This window comes from Solea senegalensis, linkage group LG2 (genome assembly GCF_019176455.1).
Source record: "Solea senegalensis isolate Sse05_10M linkage group LG2, IFAPA_SoseM_1, whole genome shotgun sequence".
Lineage (NCBI taxonomy): Eukaryota > Metazoa > Chordata > Actinopteri > Pleuronectiformes > Soleidae > Solea > Solea senegalensis.
Window position 1 is genome coordinate 13,108,347 of NC_058022.1, and position 18,156 is coordinate 13,126,502.

Here is an 18,156-nt window from a genome sequence, read left to right on the forward strand (position 1 = left end):
TTTCTATGTGGCCCTGGTGACCTGTCAAGGATGAACCCTGCCTTTTGCCCTACAGTATATCAGCTGGGATTGGCACCAGCGCCCCTGGTGGCCCTCAAAGGGAGGATACAGTGGTAGAAGATGAATGACTGAAAGAATTACACTGTTTAGTGCATCTTGTTCTTAACTCTCTTATTGGTCAACAGAAATGATGGATAATGTTCTGAAAGATGCCACCAACCTCCAGTGGGTCTATCTCTCACTGATGACAAACCAGTCTCTGGCAAGCGGTTGGATCGATCGTGTCCTGTACAGCGTGTTGGAAGGTGTTAAGCAGGTGTGATAGTCTTTGAGTATGAATCCCTATGGAGAAAATGTATGATTTTTGGTTGAAGACAATGCTTGTTTTGCTTTGTTTGTCAGATCGCTTATTAAAAACCTGATTGAACACCACTTAAATGTCTTCAGGATAGAAATGGAAAGAGTTTTCTCATGTAGTGGACGCTGTCATATAAAAGTCAATTTAAGATCTCTTCGTCCTCATTTATATCAACGACTTTGTCAAGTTCACGAGTTATCAAATCGAGTAAAAAGAATCACAGAGTCGAATAAAAATGAGCTGACCGACAGTACTGATCAGCATGGATTTTTAATGTTGCACGACTATTTGAAGTGGCAATTATACTTTACTGTAGCTTTGAAGCTGTAGCTGCCAGTACTGCTACATTTACAATCGCAGAAATTGGTGTGTGACAAAGAAAAAAAGACTACAGTTTTTATGACGGTATAGTAAAATATTAAAAGGTAGCAGACAGCTCAACTGCTTTTTTTTCTTCTATTCTTTTATATTACTAGACATTGGGATCTGATAATCTGACATGTAACAACGTCCTGGAACCCTTCGAGTGGCTCTTAAACACCGAGAGCGTAGACATTGAGGTGTGGAGATCAGTGATCTGCCAAAACAGCTCTACTTTAGAACAAGCTCTACTGATGGAGTGGATGCCATTGTTTCAGAAGGTAAAAGTTGTGTTTCATAAGTGATTCTTGTGTTTTCTTGTCAGGAAACTCCACACTTTTTAGAAGTTTATTTTGGATATTTCTCATGGCCATACACCTATGGTGATTTAGAACTCTGAATATTCTAATTCCACACGGTCCTAATGAAGTGTTTGTTGAACTCTTAATGAATAAACAATAACCAATGATGTTTCAGTAAACTTTTTTACTTAGCTCTAAATCATTTTTTGGTATGATTTTTAGACTTTTTTTAGACAACTTTTTGCCATTCATCTCAGTTTTAAGTGTGTTTTTATTCTAATTCACATGATGTTTTCACAGGCACAAGAGGTGTACGACGCAATCACAAGCCGTATAAATGCCACCGCAACCCTTCCCATGATTCTCTCCGAGTGGCACAAAATGCAAGAGAGCACTATGCAACTTGATTCGCTTTTGAGCAGACTGGTCTCTGAGCTAGGTGGAGCATATTCGATGAACTGGATGCAAGTCAACATCACGCAAGATCTTGTTGGGACTCTTCAACAAAGGTTGTTAAAAAAAATTACATTTTTTTTAAAGAAAAATGCTCTGTCTATCTGCTTTTAGACGTAACAAAAGTGTTCTTTGTTTCTTTTTTTGTAGTGTTCTCTCATTCATGGTGGATGTAGGAGAACACATTGAGACAACAGAACTCTGGCCAAGTGTAAAGAACTACTTCCACACTCTTTACTGGATTTTGAACTATAGACCTGGTGTCACACCTCAACCTGTAAACTGTGAGTGAGTCTCGTCTCTCCTCTCCTCTTCTCTCCTCTTCTCTTCTCTTCTCTTCTCTTCTCTTCTCTTCTCTTCTCTTCTCTTCTCTTCTCAACTCAAACTTTATTTCTTGAGTACCTTTAAAACGACAGCAGTCGACCAAAGTGCTGTACAGAAGGGGGCACAGGTTACGTACAAAAATACGTAAATACATAAATAGATGAGAATAAAAACAACAAAATTACAAGTAATCAGTATAAATAATAAAACATAACACGTGCATGTGCTCATTAAGAGAGAAGAAGTGGGTTTGAAGGGAGCATTTAAAAATCTCTAGGCTCTGGGAGGTTCTAATATAGAGGGGGAGACTGGTCCAGAGTCTGGGGGCAGCCGCAGCAAAGGCCCTGTCTGGTTTTAGGAACCTCCAGCAGCAGTTGGTCAGAAGAGCTTAAGGCTTTGGTTGGGGTGTGGCAAAGCAAGAGCTCAGAAAGATATAGAATGTCCATACCATTGAGGGCTTCAAAAACAATCAATATTAAAACAGACCGGAAGCCAGTGGAGCCAAGACGTGGTTGTGCCTTTTTCTTGCTGGAGAGAAGTCGAGTGGCAGTGTTTTGAATGAGCTTAAGGCGTTTAAGAGAGGATTGGTCCAAGCCAACGTACAGGGAGTTACAATAATCTAATCTGGATGTAACAAAGGCATGGATAACCTTTTCAAGGTTGATCTTAGACAAATAGGACTTGGTCTTTCTCTCTGCCGATTCAAATATGAGGAACACTGAAAAAGCTGGTGATCTGCTGAGAGGAAGTGGCTGGAAGTAAAATAAATATATAGCTCCACTAGTTTATTTTGGAAAATTGGAATTAGTTGAAAATACAAATTCTAGGCATAAGAGCTAAAACTGTGTTACTCAAAATTTTAATTATTGTTTATCTCAGCAAATGAATGCATTACAATACAATACAAAACAATGCACTAAAAGTATGTGTGAAATGTTGTTTTTGTAACTATCTCTTCAGGTTCGACCGACTTCTTCACCTCAGCCTTAACCTGTGACACTGGTTTCAACTGGCCACAGTTTGTTCAGACAGTAACTCAGGCTTTGATGTCACCGAATCAAGAATTGGTGGTCAAGTAAGTTAAGCTTGTAGATTTTTAATAAAATCATGTCATATTTGAGTTAATGTGGAAACAATGAATGCACTGTGTAGATTTTTTAAGGTTAAATTTATTTTCCTATTACTAACATTCAACTCCTGATGGATGTTCTTGTGGAGAGTTGAGAAGATCGGTATCACTGAAGCTACAACCAGCAGCTGCTAAGTTAAGCTCAGTACTGTATAAAGACTGAAAATAGGCCAAGTGCTTTGTTGGCTGGTTAAAAAAATGAACCAAACAGTAGCTTGAATGCAATGAATACTGAATACTGTATTGTTGGGTTGTCAGTCTCAGTAAACAGTGAGGAAATAGTTGTTGTGCATAACTCCACAGAACAACAAAATGATCTGTTTCCACTTCATCTTTTCTACAGATTAACAAAAAAATACATGGATATTTATATATTATAATGTTAAGCTTTTGTTGGTGTTTTGTAACACAAATGCAGAATCCTGAGTGGGGGCTTATAACACCAGAATAAATACAAACGCATACAAAGACGAGTTATATGATTATCATGTTGTTTTTCTTCTCTTCTCTTTTTTCTCGGCAGTGTTCTCAAAGGAACCTTGAATTTTCTGCAGCAAGTGTATGGTGTCATCTATAAAAACCAGGCAATAACATTTTTGAATGACGAACTCTCTCAAGGTGGAGACACAGTCTCTGGATACCTGATCAGTTTGCTGATTAACCTGGATACTTTTCTTCGGGAAGTCTCCATCCTCCCTAACAGCAGCCTTGATGTCATGACTCCAGCCATTAGTAACCTGTTTGAGTCAGCAGGTCTGGGACGAATGTTGCCTCTGCTCTTTAGTGACAGCCCCGTTAATATCTCCACTCTGCTTGATATTGCCTCAAAAATTGGAAGGGAAAACCAGCACTATGTCAACTTCAATGAGTCCGACCCAACGCTGCCTGAGCTTGAGCGGCTGATAATGCACTTCCTGTCAATGGAGGGTAACCTCACCATAGCGCTCCCTCACATCATGGGGCACAGTCTGCTCACTTACTCAGACTACTTCCACCCAGACCTTGTTGCCAAAGTCAGAGAATTCATCCAGCCTTTCACCAACAAAACTTCAACCGGTGCTGTAGAGGCCATCCTTAGTGCCGTGGAGTTATTGAAGACAGTGACTGATGCCAGCGATGGTGACCCAGCTGTCATCATTCTTGGGTACATACGCCAGTTTCAAGAATTGGTGATGTCTATGTTCAGACTAAGGAGAATCAAACAAGTTGCTTTACCAAGTGGGCAGCTCACCGCGGGACAAGTCACTGATCTACACCTGCTTTCTCAGGACTTTCTCAAACTCCTCACCCCAGAGGTTCTTCAGAACCTGACTCAAGCTGGACCAGATGCTGCCCAGACCATTGTTATCCAGAAATTTGTATCATTTCTTCCATCAGAGGTCCAACACGAAGCAACTCGCTTTCTCAATGACTTCAAATCTCTGCAGAATGAAATGTCCAAATGTGCAACAGGCCAGGACTGTTTGACTGGAATCTCAGAAATCTTACATTTCCTCGACCAAATATTTGAATTGATGCTCTCAGGCAACGGTACTGTCACAGTGACAATAGATGCAACCAACCGCTTTGTCGAGGGACGGGAATATGAAGAACTTGAAAGAGTTTGGTTTTCACTTCTCCTTGCTCCAAAGGATTCTGCGGCTGTACAAACATCCAGACAGATTCTTCATTTAGTCAAATTGCTCATGGCCAAACCAAATATTTCTGTGTCTGATGTGCAGAATGCTCTGAGACAGTCAAACCTAACCCTTGAGGAGTTAAATGACTTTGCTGCCCTAGCTGGAGCTGCTAACATTAACAACCTGATGGTTAATCTGATTGAGATTGTCAATACTCGCATATGTTTCGAACCGCAGCATGACCTGAATGTCACAGCCCAGTGTGCTTTGAGCCTGATACGTGGTGTCAGCACATTCCTGACACAGGTACCCGAGCTCCGCAATCAAACAGCATTTCTCTCTCTTATCCCATTAATTGTCAAAGCAACTTTGGAAGATGTCATGAAAATTGACTTCAGCTCTCAGCCATACGTGGTTTTTGTGGATACCTTGAACATCACTCTGGCTAATATCAAGTTGAGCCTCCAGCTGAACCACCTGAACACTCCCGAGATCATGAACGAACTCAAAGTGGTGGAGCATCTGATGCAGCTGATCGCCAATATGGAACCATTTAACAACACTGACAGTGCCTTGATGCAGGACCCAATGTATGCTCAGCATGTGAGCTTGCAGATTATGCAGTGGTACTTGAATAAGTTGGAAAACATCAGCAGCAACAGCTCCATCTCTGAGCTCCTCCAACCATTTTTCTACATGACACAAATGCAAGTCACATCACAACTGGCACAGACAAATTTCTCAATGTTTGTCAGTAACCAAGTTGAGGTCCTGATTAATAGCCTGCAGCACCCAATAGATGGTGCAGGAGTGAGTAAGATTGGCCTGACAGTTGTTCAGATTCTTCACCACTTGTTTGACTTCATAAAGTTTCAGCTACAGGTTCAAGGTGACAATTTCGGTTCACACTACATGTTCAATACAACTACTCTGAATGCTGTTGAGACCCAAATTAAGCAATACCTCACCCTCACAGAGAATTGGATGAAACAACCAAATGTCCAGTTGGTCCTGACAAACATGCTCCAGTGGGGAAACCCCTCCATAAACACATCTGCTCCTTTGACAGACATTCAACACCTGCTGCAGACAATGGTTCATTTTCTCAGTGATGATGAACAGGTTTACCTCTCAATAATTAGCAATATTACCCACTCCTTGAAGCAAGCCCTAATGGTGGCAGAACAACCAGGTGGCCTACAGAGCGATCACTTCCTTGATGTCATCTTCGCAGCAGTTCAGCCTCTTAAAATGCTGATACCCCTGCCAGCCCCTTTGAAACAGAACATGATGGACATTGTGGAGGGTTCGTTACAGTTCCTAATCCAGCCAAACATGAGCTATGACTCATCACGTGCCACCGTCCTCCTGATCCTCAACAGAACTGAGAGCATAGTCCAACAGACAGTACCAGAAATGTTTGCTGTGTACCTGCTGCCTGGACTCAAAATAGTGACCACATACTTCAAGAGCATCTCCATGATCAGTGGACCAGACAGCTGGAATCAAATGTGAGTGATGCGCTGTTTTACTCAAAAAATGTCTGTGTTGTGATCAAGGCTTGCGTAAAGTAGTAATACATGTTTATTTATGCATATTTATACATATATATATTGATTATTAGCATTTTTCTAGGATCACCTCCTTGTCCTTGGTGTTCAAGGTGCCTTTAATTGAACTGTCCCACCAACCCTCCATCCATCCATTATCTACCATTATCTAGGGTGCTGGGGGGGGGCACATCCTGGACAGTTCATCAGTCCATCGCAGGGGCTGTCCCACCAACCAGTTAATGGAAATGAATTGCCTTCATTACATATCTTTGGGAAATTTGGTCCGAGTTAATAAATATGATAGAAATTATCATCTACATCTGAGTGATGACAGTGAACAGCCACTGGTCTAGATGGATATACTAAACCAAACAGAAACATGAAGTTGATGCTGCCGCACTGTCTGCAAGTTCATGAGTCATGTTCGGACGTGAAATAATTATTTGCATTTCCTTTCCCAAGGATTTTGAATCAGATGGAGACAATCCAGAGCTCTCTGCCTCCAAACTGCACAGCAAAGTCCTACATCTCTGCAGTCATTAACATCACTCAGTCCATCTTGATGTTTGGCCAAGGCAAGTCAGCTTCTCACTGTCACTGCTATATATACATGTATGTATATATAGAGATATATATATATCTGTATGTATATATTTATATATATATATTATATATGTATGTATATATATATAGATATATAGATATATATTTCACATTGTGAATATTATCTTCTGTGGTTTCAGGCAATATGAGCTATGACTCATCACTTGCCACCGTCCTTCTGATCCTCGACACAACTGAGAGCATAGTCCAACAGACAGTACCAGAAATGTTTGCTGTGTACCTGCTGCCTGGACTCAAAATAGTGACCACATACTTCGAGAGCATCTCCATGATCAGTGGACCAGACAGCTGGAATCAAATGTGAGTGATGCGCTGATATTTTACTCAAAAAATGTCTGCGTTGTGATCAAGCCTTCGTATAGTAGTAATACATGTTTATTTATGCATATTTATATAGATATATAGACATTTTAGACATTGATCATTAACATTTTTTTAAGATCACCTCCTTGTCCTTGGTGTTCAAGGTGCCTTTAATTGCACTGTCCCACCAACCCTCCATCCATCCATTATGTACTGCTTTATCCTCCACCGGAGGGTTGTGGGGGGTGCTGTGCCAATCTCAGCTGACATATGGCGCTGGGGGGGGACACACACACCCTGGCCTGTCCCACCAACCAGTTAATGGAAATGAATTGCCTTCATTTCATATCTTTGGGAAATTTGGTCCGAGTTAATAAATATGATAGAAATTATCATCTACATCTGAGTGATGACAGTGAACGGCCACTGGTCTAGATGGATATACTAAACCAAACAGAAACATGAAGTTGATGCTGCCGCACTGTCTGCAAGTTCATGAGTCATGTTCGGACGTGAAATAATTATTTGCATTTCCTTTCCCAAGGATTTTGAATCAGATGGAGACAATCCAGAGCTCTCTGCCTCCAAACTGCACAGCAAAGTCCTACATCTCTGCAGTCATTAACATCACTCAGTCCATCTTGATGTTTGGCCAAGGCAAGTCAGCTTCTCACTGTCACTGCTATATATACATGTATGTATATATAGAGATATATATATATCTGTATGTATATACATACATATATGTGTATATATATGTATATATATGTGTGTGTATATATATATATACATATATATTTCACATTGTGAATATTATCTTCTGTGGTTTCAGGCAATATGAGCTATGACTCATCACTTGCCACCGTCCTCCTGATCCTCAACACAACTGAGAGCATAGTCCAACAGACAGTACCAGAAATGTTTGCTGTGTACCTGCTGCCTGGACTCAAAATAGTGACCACATACTTCGAGAGCATCTCCATGATCAGTGGACCAGACAGCTGGAATCAAATGTGAGTGATGCACCGTTATTTTACTCAAAAAATGTCTGTGTTGTGATCAAGGCTTGCGTATAGTAGTAATACATGTTTATTTATTCATATTTATATAGATATATAGACATTTTAGACATTGATCATTAGCATTTTTCTAAGATCACCTCCTTGTCGTTGGTGTTCAAGGTGCCTTTAATTGCACTGTCCCACCAACCCTCCATCCATCCATTATGTACCGCTTTATCCTCCACCGGAGGGTTGTGGGGTGGCGCTGTGCCAATCTCAGCTGACATATGGCGCTGGGGGACACACACACCCTGGCCTGTCCCACCAACCAGTTAATGGAAATGAATTGCCTTCATTTCATACCTTTGGGAAATTTGGTCCGATTTAATAAATATGATAGAAATTATCATCTACATCTGAGGGATGACAGTGAACAGCCACTGGTCTAGATGGATATACTAAACCAAACAGAAACGTGAAGTTGATGCTGCCGCACTGTCTGCAAGTTCATGAGTCATGTTCGGACGTGAAATAATTATTTGCATTTCCTTTCCCAAGGATTTTGAATCAGATGAAGACAATCCAGAGCTTTCTACCTCCAAACTGCACAGCAAAGTCCTACATCTCTGCAGTCATTAACATCACTCAGTCCATCTTGATGTTGGGCCAAGGCAAGTCAGCTTCTCACTGTCACTGCTATATATACATGTATGTATATATATAGATACATGTATCTATATATATATCTATATATATGTATGTATATATCTATATCTATATCTATATATATATATATACATTTCACATTGTGAATATTATCTTCTGTGGTTTCAGGCAATATGAGCTATGACTCATCACGTGCCACCGTCCTCCTGATCCTCGACACAACTGAGAGCATAGTCCAACAGACAGTACCAGAAATGTTTGCTGTGTACCTGCTGCCTGGACTCAAAATAGTGACCACATACTTCGAGAGCATCTCCATGATCAGTGGACCAGACAGCTGGAATCAAATGTGAGTGATGCGCTGTTATTTTACTCAAAAAATGTCTGCGTTGTGATCAAGGCTTGCGTGAAGTAATAATACAATAGTAATATTTATAACTATTTGCATTTCCTTTCCCAAGGATTTTGAATCTGATGGAGACAATCCAGAGCTCTCTGCCTCCAAACTGCACAGAAAAGGCCTACATCTCTGCTGTCATTAACATCACTCAGTCCATCTTGATGTCTGACCAAGGCAAGTCAGCTTCTCACTGTCACTGCTAGGTGTATATATATATATATATATATATATATATATATATATATATATATATATATATATATATATATATATATATATATATATATATATATACACATATATAAATATGTGTGATATGTGTATGTATATACATACATATACATATATATATATTTCACATTGTGAATATCTTCTGTGATTTCAGGCAATATGAGTCTCTGGGCAAGTTTTGAAAATGGATCCCTAGAAAATGTGCCCATGATTATTGGCCAGGTAAGGCTTACATTGTGTATATGAACACACGTTCTGTTGCTTTTATTTTCTTTAAAGTTTATTTTATAAGGTCATGAGTTTAGTGTAAGGTCATAGGACCAAAAAACAAACACAACCATAGGCAAATTTTAAAGCGGATTAAGTCAAAATATTACATTTCATGCTGATAAAACAACAGATATGATCACAGATAGAAATAAAGAACAAATTGTTTTTTCAATGCTCTGCATTATATACCACACGTCCTGGATCAAAGGACACATGCAGCACAACGTTTAATCATTTCATTCTAGCTAATTTCTCCCTTTTTTGTCACCAGTTGGGCGAGCACGTGAGCAATGTTTTGATGGGAATCCCTGAGTTACCTCACTCAGTCGTCAAGGCTGTGAAGCTCTTTGCCCACCTTCCTTCACTCCTGAATCAGATGATAAACAGACAGGTAGACGAAGACATGTGGCAAAAGTAAGTTTAATCGCACTTCATTGCGCTCTGCTGGTAATATAGCAAGCATTTGTGAATTTGTAATTGCCCCATTGCCCCATGTTTCATTGCAGACCTGAAAAGATGCTCCAAGCCCTACTGTTTTCCATCGAGGGAACAGAGTTGTGGCACAATATCTCATCTGTGGTCCCACTATTTGAAAAAATCATCGGAGTTGTCGTGAAAAACATGCAAGCAGGGAATGGTAAGAAAACAAGGATACATTGTTGGAAGTGAAAGTAATCATTCATACTGCAGTAATTAGTAAAAGCAAGACTCCAATTGTATGTGCACCAAACAATTTTCAGATTTTTACTTGATGTAGTTGCTGTTTTCCAAGTTTATGTGACCACATTTTTCAAGCCAAACTCTGTCTTTTCTTCCTCTCAGTGATGATACAAAGCCTCCAGGTTCCTTTGGTGACCTTGATAACAGATGTTTTAGTGTCTGCGAACAGCTCCTCTGTTGTGTTGTCTGAAGTCATGGAAAGAATTCAGTTTTCCACGGAACGCACGGTGCAGGCAGCTCAGCAGGTTAGACCGCTTCTCTCTGTGGTTGAATTTTTCACATACAGTACTTTCAACACTGTGCAGTTGGTTTCTCTTCAGTCATTCGCTGCCACGTGTCACTGAAATCTTGGCATCACAGTCGATTTAGTGATAATAGATGATGAAAACAGTGTTTGTATGTGTACAACCCATCCATTGTACCTGCCGGCATAGGCACGTACAACGTTACTTATCATTCAAAACACTTTTTACAGATGAAGATGATCAAGACACAACTATTGACTGAATAAATGTTTTATTGTGCTTCCCCTTATTACAGTAGTCTGGGCTATATTTGCATAATACTAATTACACTGTAACAGTGTCAATATATTTTTTGTTGGCATATAAAAAAGACACATGAACAAAAAAGGACAGTATTCTCCACCTCTTAATTCAAATGAGACCATACAATACATTTATTGACAAAGAAGATCCAAAAACAACAAATGATTTCAATGGAAATCATTGAATGAAATCAATTGTTTGAATATTTTTATTAAATCTTTTATCAATACTTGTAGTTTGCATAATGTCTTCTGTGCTTTACGTAATGTGCTATTAGCTTCACAGTGATGTAATTAATCAGACATCAATAAACATTGTTGTAATGTGGTGATAAGATTATAAGCCGAGTCAAGCCAGTGTTCTGAAAGTGTACTGCGTTGTGTGGCAGAACATTATTACTTTAGTGTCTAAAGGTGTTTTATGTAATCCTTAGCTGGAGACGTTTGACGTGCTTGTGAGAAATGGTGATACCTGTGTGAGACTGCTGGCCTTTTCTTTATATTCTTTAAACTGCAAGAGCAGAGAGATTATGATATTTCCCCTGTGTCTGCCTTTTGTTTCCCATTGTTTTTTGTTTTTTTTTCTTTTGCTCTGAACTGGTTTTTTTCCTGAACAAAGCGTTTGAAACACAATGATTCCTATTGACTGTATATTTCTCTTTCTAGGCTAATGGAACATTGGAGTGCAGTAAAGCGCTCAGTCTATGGGAACCAGTAAGACAGGCAGGAGGCTTAAGCTCTGCAACCATGTATATGTGGTGCAACATCAGCCTCCAGCCTGTTTTGGATGCCTATGCTGAAGCCCTGAATGTGGACATGACTGTGAGTACATGGTACAGGGAATCAACATATATATATTTTTATACATTAGTGTTATATATAGATTTTTTCTCTCAGACTAAAATAAAATATTAAATACTGTCCCTAAAAAAAATCTTACCAGTGCAAGTTACAGTCAAGGGTTCCACCACTTGGTGGCAGTGTTGACACACAGAGAAAGCTGCCAAACGCTAACGGTTCATTTCTGCCGTCTGTTGTTTGTACAGCACATGGGTGTGGAACCAATGACTGCCAATGCCACAGCTGCCCGAATTGTCAAGATCATATGGTCTATGTACCAGGTCACTCTTAACCAAACACATGTGACAGAGGAGCTCATCATGGCTGTGTCTGACCGCCTCTCTATACTGGCAGGCTGGCCACTGAACCCTGAGGTACAGCATTACTGGTACAAGCAGCTCCAGGGTGTACAGCTACAAAACAGGTGACTATTTACAGTAACAACAAGATGACGTAATTGCAGAATGATCAGAAATCACAGGAGGAACCCCCTCGCTGTATGCTCTGTTTTTTTCCATCGACAGAGGCCTCGGTGGACCGCACTGAGCAGGACAGGACAGTGTCATGCAGTCATGGCATTATTGTATTTAACGGTTGTGGTAGTGGAAACATTGTATGCTTGTCCATGGAAATTGGCTGCTGAATGTCTAGATCTATTCAGAGACACTAGTCTTATTTGTACAATCACTGGCCACTTTATTTGGCACACAGGGCACATAATGGTGTGGTCTTCTGCTGCTGTAGTCCACCTGCTTCACATTTTCACTGTGTTGTGTGTTCAGAGATAATATTCCTCATAACGTGGTTGTAAAGAGGGGTCATTGGAGTTACTGCAGGGTTTCTCTCATTTCGAGCCAGTCTGACCGTTCTTCTCTGACCTCAGGCATCCCAAAATGCATTTTAGCCCAGAGACCTGCTGCTCACTGGATACTAGTGTTTATCATTCTTGGTAAACCCTAGAGATGGTTGTGCATGAAAATCCCAGATCCCAGGCAGAAGATCAGCAGTTTCTGAAATACTCAGACCAGTCTGTCTGGCACCAACATTCACACCACATTGAAAATTCTGTTTCTTTCCCATTCTGATGCTCAGTTTGAACTTAAGCTGACTGTCATAACCATGCCAAAATGCATTGAGCTGCTGTTACACTGTTGAATGATTATGTATTTTGCGTTTAAAACCAAGTTGAACATGTGTACTGAATGACGTGAGGGGATATAAACTGCTTCCACAATGCACTTCAATCAAGCCCGTTTGATGCACACATACTTACATGTGGAAATGGACTGACCAGATTTGCATTCACCTCGATTAATTTAACGCGAGTCTGGACGGAAACAGGAAATCGTGCACAGATAGTGGCTTAACCATGAATTCAGCTAAGTGCGATATCCTTTTAAAATTGATTTCCCTTTATGTGCCAGCAGCAATAATGAGCCAGGCATGGTGATAATGATCACATTCTGTTTATCGCGGGGAATCAATCAGGTCTGACTGCATGAGTTATAGATCATTTATCACAGTGAAACAACTCCACAATATATTGAGGATGAAATTGGAAAACTAAGCACAGAAGTACAGAATAAAACTTGACTCAACTGAGGAAGAAGCTTTACTTCTGGTCAAATATAGAGTAGGCTTTTTACAATCGTGGTGTTTAGGAAATGGGATAAATGAAAAATTGTCCGTTTAAAAAAAACAAAAAAAAACAGTTTACACTGCGAACTTAACCCAACATTTTCTCCTCTCTGTAGCTTGTCCTCGATAAATATGCTCTCAGAAGAACTGCTCAATGTGGCGCCATTCCTCTATCCTCACATTGAAACTGTAGAGGAAGCACTGATCTTCATCGTCAACAACTCCCATCTTCTCAACAGCAGCTCCTCAGAGGACCTCTTCAAACATGTGGCCATGATCTTCCTAAACTCTGCCAACATCAGCTCAGCGGACTTCTTCTCCATGATACAGGGGGATTTTTCAACACTCAATGAGGCCTTTATTACTGACATGTTGAGAAAAGTGGTCGAACAGGTGACTGAATTGAAGATATTAGGTGAAGATCCTATGGCTTACCGCGTTTTGGAGCGGGTCCTTATGTCGAATGACACAAGCTTGCTTGTAAAGATGGTGACCAAGTCGTTTGCATGGCTGACCTCAACTGAAGCATTCGGAGTAGACCTGTTGATGCAGGTGCTGCCCAAAATGTACGACATCCTTCAGGGTGTCTTGTCGCTCCTGAACAAGATGAACGTTGAGTTGCCTGCGAATACAGAGCTCTTCGAAGGCTTAGTTGGAAACCTAATTGCAATGCTGAGGCAGATTGTGAGAACCAGTGGGCCTCTGCCTCCAATGGGTCAACATCATGGTATGTTTCTGCCAGAAAGCACTTACAGTAACCACACAGTGAGGAGCCGACACAAACGTGAGGCCCTAATGATGCCACAGAGAGACCCCATGGATGACTTCACAGAGCTGTTCGCCATCGACTATCCTGCCATGTTCAAAGCCCTCGCTGTCCCTCCTTCTACAGTAGAAATTATGGACACTATTCACGTGGTCTTTGCCAATCCTGATCTGAATGTAGTGTTGAAAGGAGCTACCAGTGACATGCCATGGGGCTTGAACAACTCTCAAGAAGAGACCATAAATGCAGTGCTGGGGGTGCTTTCCTTTGTTACACTACCTGCTACTCTTGAGATGTAAGTTTTAATTGCTTCTGGTCAAATTCACAGCACTGGGCAATAGTATTAGGCCACCTTTAAATGTATTTGTGTTTTAACAATGCTATAATGACCCTACAGTGTAATTATCTCTCAATTACTTTATTGGAACACATCCTTGGATGAAACAATAGCACGGCTATAATCATGGCTTTCTTAAAGGAATACTTTTGCACTGATTTGCATTTAGCTTTGTATTACTAAGATACTAAATATTTTGCTTCCCAACCTCAGTTTCCCCTGAGTCGAGAAATATCTTCATTCTTTTTTTTGTTACATGCCCACCAGTCATTACAATCCCAATGCCAAAGATCACAGACACAGAAAAACAACAAAGCTAGTGGTGCCCTAAGACAGTACTGTGGCTTTAGGAATATTTTTAGCATTATTTTGTTTCTGTCAGCCCCTGTTTCATATGTAATCCTTTTTCTCAGGTCATCAATGGATCTCCTGGTGAATGTTGTTCATATGATTCCCGATAGCTTTCCATTCTCGTCTTTGCTCAAAAATATCACCAGGGCTCTGGCCAGCGAGTCTGAAGGTAACATTGCACTATTTCAACAGAGAAGTACTCAGTTTTTACTCAAATGATCTGATCCCACACAAGCTCACTCTGATATTTACTGTGCTGTGAAGCACCCACTGTTCCTGTACTGTGTGTTCACATACATGCTGTGACACCTCTTTCTCTGACCTTCATAGCGACTGCAAGACTATGGCAAGACCGTAAAACGTTATGTAAAAGCTGTTGTTGTTGTAAACATGATTATTGCACAGCATAATTCATTCTGGAGATATGGGGAATATGACTTCACACCAGCTAAGCTTGAGCTCCCAAAGAGCCCAAGGCCATATGGCCCCTCTCCAGCAAAAAGCCACTCAGCACCTTTTTAAATCTCATTAGCGAAGTAGAATTCAATCACTTATCCTGTCTGCCTTTGCTAAACGTCTCCCCTCACACACACAAGTGGACATCCATGACCTCCTTTTAATCAGTGCCTGTGTTTGTGTGATAATGTTTTTATTGCATAGAATCACTTTGTAACTAAGAGCAGCCTCACTTCTCAGCACAGCTGCATATATTTGTCGCACATGCACGCAGAGGAAACTGCTATTGTAAAGAACTCCAGGTGTTGAGTCCCCAGAGATCAAACATCAGCATTGTCTAATTTTGGCCTTGTTAAATACTCTATTATCACATCTATTATCACTCTATTATTCCCTCCACATGTGCAGTCGCTGACAAGCCAATAATACCGGTGAACTCTGAAGCAGGACTTCTAGCGTACATATGGCGTAAAAAATGAAGTTACATAGTGCCAATGCAGGCGGTGCAGACGAGCTCAGGCTTTGACAGGGTTGACATTCATCCTGTTGTAAGTTCATGTACCATCAAAATAATCTTGGAGACATTATGTTGAAATCCTACATTGTGTCGGGTTAATGCAAGACAGCGTTTAGCTCTGCTGGCCTTCTCATGGCCCCATCACTCCTGCAACAGGGACTTCACTTTAAGAGCATCATTTGCTGCTTGCTGCCTTGTAATGGCATGAGTCGTAATGAAGCCCAGTGGGATGTCATGTTTTTCTGTCACTTCACTGACCTTATTGCCATTCTTTTCCTTTTCCAGACCATCTTTCCGTCCTAGTCTAATAACCTCTCTAACCCTAATTATCTTCCTGTCCCTTCACAGAAAACCTGTTGCTCATGGAGGAGACCTTCGAAACCATCGCTGAGCTCTTCCAAATCAGCGAGACAGACCAGACGCTCGAAGAGAATCTTGCCAAACTGAGAGCCCAGGTTTCTGCATTAACTCTGCCAGTATTACTCATTTGTCATAAATCAAAATGTGGGAGAAGTAGTTATTCAGAATATCTGAAAACACTACTCTGCCATTTGGTTTGCGACACTTTTGAACAAGATTGTTTTTTGCAAGCTGACAGTGACGCTAATGCAGTTTTTATTCAGTGCCGAAAGCCATTGTATTGGTGCTAATACATAAAAAGCTTCCAAACATAAATCATTAAAGTGTTCTCAGACCAGAATGGTAAAGTGAAAATTACTGACAGCAAAACTTTCAACAGACCACCAATTCATATTCTATTCTTAAATGTGTTTAATTTGTACATGTCCACATCACAATAGGTTGAAACTAATAACCAATTATTGTTGCTCATGTGACTGATTGTAGGTGTGTACCTTGGAGGATACGGAGCTTGTGCATCTGTTGCTGTGGCACCTTTCCATCGAGCCTGGTCTTCTCTGTGGCACATTCATGCCCGGCCTGCAGACCCTGTTTGAGATCCTGATAACAGACACAAGTGCTCTGACTGAAGCCATGTTCCAGACCTTCATTGGAGAACCTACAACCTACAGTGTCGAGGCAAACTGGTATTGGCATTCAACTTATGTAAATGCCTTTCCTTGAAAGGTTTTTTCAGACGTTTGTTCACCCGAATATCCCTTTGGTATAATATACGTAAATGTTTAATCAAACTACTCTTGTGTGTGTGTTTATTTATTTACAGGACCGCTGCGTTGAGTGAAAGTTTGGGTTTTAACACCAGCAGCCTGTACACTCTCAACATTAACATCAGCTCCCCAGGTGAGACATTTGACTTTGTCATAACAGATTCTGTATTTTAGATTTTAATACTAGGGATGGGACATGGAATGTGGAACACAATACACATTATCCTGCTCAGTTAAAAATGTAATTACATTAATAATAATTAAAAAAGAAAATTGTGACAATAATAAAACACCACTTTCAAATGTAGCCAGTACTCTATGATTCATATTTCTTTCACAGTCTGCCTTCTGCTTATGTCTTTATGTTGGTAGTGCTGGTGTGTGTTTGTTTGTTTGTGGTTGTTTTAGCTTATTGATTTACTAGAGATTTCATAGATTTGCCACACAGTTTGCAGATCTAGAAAATCACATGTAGAAACAGTATTCAGAGAAATGTATCCAAAATAAATTCCCCCCATCTATTAAGAAAAATGCATTCTATAAAATTCATTTAAATGTAATGTATATATAATTTTTTGGCTGTAGATTTAGTGTATTGTGATTGTCCAAGATTTGAACTGTGCTGATTTAAGGCCATAGTCACATTCAGTCTAACCATGAAAATAAAAAAGCAGCTCTCAAACCTTGTTTCCATAACAACCGACTGCTCATTAATTCTGACCTGTTGCCCACATCAGCCTATTTCGCCACTTATCCATGATTGTTGCTCCTGTAAATTGTCTCCTTCATTGTAACTTGCTGGCCGAGAAAACAGTTTTTTAAAAAGTGGCTCCTGGAAGCTACATGTGAAGATGAATGTGAAGACACTTTCTGAAGCCGTAAAGCCCGTTCTGCAGCTGCACTTTTCTAGACGTCCAGGTGCTATAAAGGTGATATATACTGTACTGCGACCCTCAGTGTTTAAAACAGTTACTTCATTCTCAATTCAAGTAGGTTACCAGATTTTACAAAATACAGAAATATAGCCGCATGTTCATGCAAGCACACACACATATCCATCTATCCATTTTATACCGTTTTATTCCAATTTGCCTAATCCCCAAATCTGTATGTTTTTGGACTGTGGGAGAAAACCGGAGAACCCGGAGAAAACCCATACACACACAAGGAGAACATGCAAACTGCAGAAAGTCATGGCCGCTCTCGGCTTCCGTAGTCGAGCACTTATAAAAAGACAAACAAATAATATTACTTCACTTTTCAG

The 18,156-nt window shown here is 40.3% G+C and overlaps 1 protein-coding gene across 2 annotated transcripts in view; it reads left to right on the top strand.

Moving 5' to 3' along the window:
* The window catches only part of abca12 (ATP-binding cassette, sub-family A (ABC1), member 12), a 68,076-nt gene that overhangs the window by 12,936 nt on the left and 36,984 nt on the right, over positions 1–18,156 (top strand). The window contains exons 14-37 of one of the 2 annotated variants that reach the window (XM_044015027.1): positions 186–316; positions 835–999; positions 1,321–1,529; positions 1,624–1,757; positions 2,758–2,872; positions 3,450–6,056; positions 6,561–6,673; positions 6,842–7,022; positions 7,570–7,682; positions 7,858–8,038; positions 8,585–8,697; positions 8,861–9,041; positions 9,154–9,266; positions 9,478–9,545; positions 9,865–10,007; positions 10,100–10,230; positions 10,416–10,558; positions 11,527–11,682; positions 11,907–12,124; positions 13,455–14,399; positions 14,855–14,961; positions 16,114–16,220; positions 16,612–16,811; positions 16,949–17,025. In XM_044015027.1, the coding sequence (XP_043870962.1) occupies positions 186–316; positions 835–999; positions 1,321–1,529; positions 1,624–1,757; positions 2,758–2,872; positions 3,450–6,056; positions 6,561–6,673; positions 6,842–7,022; positions 7,570–7,682; positions 7,858–8,038; positions 8,585–8,697; positions 8,861–9,041; positions 9,154–9,266; positions 9,478–9,545; positions 9,865–10,007; positions 10,100–10,230; positions 10,416–10,558; positions 11,527–11,682; positions 11,907–12,124; positions 13,455–14,399; positions 14,855–14,961; positions 16,114–16,220; positions 16,612–16,811; positions 16,949–17,025 (6,651 nt within the window). The remainder of the gene's footprint in view (positions 1–185; positions 317–834; positions 1,000–1,320; positions 1,530–1,623; positions 1,758–2,757; positions 2,873–3,449; positions 6,057–6,560; positions 6,674–6,841; positions 7,023–7,569; positions 7,683–7,857; positions 8,039–8,584; positions 8,698–8,860; positions 9,042–9,153; positions 9,267–9,477; positions 9,546–9,864; positions 10,008–10,099; positions 10,231–10,415; positions 10,559–11,526; positions 11,683–11,906; positions 12,125–13,454; positions 14,400–14,854; positions 14,962–16,113; positions 16,221–16,611; positions 16,812–16,948; positions 17,026–18,156) is intronic. The other variant, XM_044015035.1, reaches the window with a different exon arrangement.